The sequence below is a fragment of the Coffea eugenioides genome, chromosome 1 (assembly GCF_003713205.1).
Source record: "Coffea eugenioides isolate CCC68of chromosome 1, Ceug_1.0, whole genome shotgun sequence".
Lineage (NCBI taxonomy): Eukaryota > Viridiplantae > Streptophyta > Magnoliopsida > Gentianales > Rubiaceae > Coffea > Coffea eugenioides.
This window is the reverse complement of record NC_040035.1, coordinates 4,441,593-4,443,981: the sequence shown is the minus strand read 5'-3', so window position 1 is coordinate 4,443,981 and position 2,389 is coordinate 4,441,593. Positions and strand designations below refer to the sequence as shown.

At 39.1% G+C, this 2,389-nt stretch overlaps 1 protein-coding gene across 1 annotated transcript; it reads left to right on the top strand.

Annotated features, from left to right (window-relative positions):
* Positions 1-1,288: 1,288 nt before the first annotated feature.
* On the top strand, positions 1,289-2,080 carry LOC113751058. The gene is made up of 2 exons (XM_027294914.1): positions 1,289-1,719; positions 2,013-2,080. The coding sequence occupies exons 1-2, from the start codon at positions 1,314-1,316 to the stop codon at positions 2,042-2,044; spliced, it is 438 nt and encodes a 145-aa protein (XP_027150715.1). The 5' UTR covers positions 1,289-1,313; the 3' UTR covers positions 2,045-2,080.
* Positions 2,081-2,389: the final 309 nt, after the last annotated feature.

Genomic DNA, 2,389 nt, shown 5'->3' with positions numbered 1-2,389 from the left:
TAGGGATGGGGAGATTAACTTGTCTTCAAACGCTGGACTTCTTCAATGTTGGTGAAGAGAAAGGACGTCAAATTGAAGAGCTTGGATGCTTAAGAGACCTGAAAGGTTTCCTGAGGATCCGCAATCTTGAACTAGTAGAAGGCAAAGAAGCAGCTGAACGGGCAAAATTGTTCGAAAAGCAGAATTTGTCTTCGCTATCACTTGAATGGGGTGGTAGATGGGAAGTTGACGGTGCTGATATAAATGTGTTGGAGGGCCTCCAACCTCACCCCAATCTGCAAGAATTAGAAGTTGAAAATTTCACGAGTAATCGATTTCCACTGTGGTTGATGAATCTGTCAACAAGTCTCGACAAATTGGTATGTCTACGGCTAATAAACTGCAGAAGATGCAAAGAGCTTCCTGCACTTGGACAACTGCCATTTCTCCAGTCTCTGGCCATGATTGGACTGGAAAAGGTAACAGTCATTGGGCATTCATTCTATGGCTTATGCAATCCAAGTGGATCCAGAAGCTCTCGTAGTTCTAGTCAATTGTCTAGAAAGGTGTTTCCACATCTTAAATGCCTCTACCTATACAATATGAACAATCTCGTTGAGTGGATGGAGGCAGAAGCAACAGAAGGTGAAGTATTAGATGTGTTCCCCATGCTGGAGACATTGAAGATACAGAATTGCTATAAACTAAACAGAGCTCCAAATTATTTCCCAAGCCTTAGACAATTGGTAATTGAAAATTATCGTGATGGTTTGTATTATCAGTTGAAAACACCAAATAAAAGCCATGCTTTGGTGTTAAAAGATATTTTGAGCAAAGCAACCACTCTCTCAACACTCAGAATAGGAGGCCAGGCAGGACTCACATGCGTTTCTGATGTGTTAGCAGTTCACAACAGCCAAAATTTAAAATACCTGTCATTAGAGAGCTGTCCTCATTTACTGCATCTAGGTGACTTGCATAAGTTGCTTTCTTTGGAACACTTGTCAGTAGTAAGGTGTCCTAATCTCAACGCTATCGATCTTATAGCTCCCAATGACCAGCAACATCTCACATCTCTTCGAAGTTTGACAATTGGTCAATGCAATGGCTTGAGAAGTCTTCCAAGTGAAATGCTAGAGCTCAATACATCTCTCCGGGAACTCAGACTGTACGAATGCCACAATCTTGTCTGGTTTCCAGTTGATTTGCAACAGATGCCTTCTCTTTCAGTGCTATGGCTAGGTAACTGTCCCAAGTTAACCACTATGCCCCAAGGATTTGGTGGTCTTACCAGCTTAAGGGAATTATGGATTGGTCCCTTCTCAGATACTTCAATGGAGAACTATGGATATGACTGGTTAGCTTTATGTTCCTTTTTTCCTGTCCGAAAACTGACATTACAGGGGTGGCCTCACTCTGAGTCCCTGCCAAATCAACTTCAAAATCTGACTGCCCTGATAGAATTACATCTATTTGGTTTTGGAATAGAAGCTTTACCAGAATGGTTGGGGAACCTTGTTCATCTTGAAGAACTAGAAGTAGTGAATTGTGCTAAACTTCGAACTTTACCCTCCATGGCTGCTATGAGATGCCTCACTAAGTTAAGTGATTTGTGCATCAAACACTGTCCCTTGTTGGAGGAACTATGTACTCCTCAAAGCGGCCCTGACTCTGAGTGGTCTAAGATTAACCATATACCTCATATCTTTGTTGGTCAGATGACTGTTCAGTATTTACCTTGTAAGATTCTCAACCTTCAAATCACTCATAATTCTTTTGTTGGGTTTCCACAAAAAAAATTTCTCCTTTTCGCCATCTCCAATTTGTTTTCCATATTTTCTTTTGTTTTATTTTTTTCAACTTTTCGATCTTTTTCCTTTTGGATATGAATGTATCTAATTTTGGTTTGTTAGTATCAGAACTTCTTCATCAGTTCTCGATGTGAAATTCTCCAAATGGGATGTTGCTAGTCATGAACATGTTTATGCTATCTAGGTTTTGCATTATTGATTTGTTAATTCCTTCAACTGTAGATCACAGCTGGACAAGTCTTCTGCCGCAATGAGTCTTCTGTATGATGCAACTAAAGCTCGAGCAGCATATTTTGGTAAAAATTAAAACATAATTTCTTTTCTATGTCTTTAAGTTTCTATTTTTCTTGTCATTTCTGGGGTCACACTGAAAAATGATCATACCTTTTGGTGCCATACCTTTCTTCTCCTTCATATCAGCATAATCATTGATAGTTTTTTAGAATATGCAAATGATTTCTTCTTTCTCTCGTATCTATATATATCTATCTATTAGTACCCCTATCATAGTACAGCGAGTCTTAGTAGATAAGAGTGTAAGCAAATTTCTGTCCAAGTTTTCAGTGATGCCTAATACCTTTTTCTTCTAATGATTAGAT

Excerpts from the sequence above, each read along its gene's own strand:
- LOC113751058 (XM_027294914.1), top strand. The coding sequence starts at position 1,314 with ATGGAGAACTATGGATATGACTGGTTAGCTTTATGTTCCTTTTTTCCT. Across the intron at positions 1,720-2,012 it reads GACTGTTCAGTATTTACCTT|ATCACAGCTGGACAAGTCTT; the intron begins GTAAGATTCTCA and ends CTTCAACTGTAG.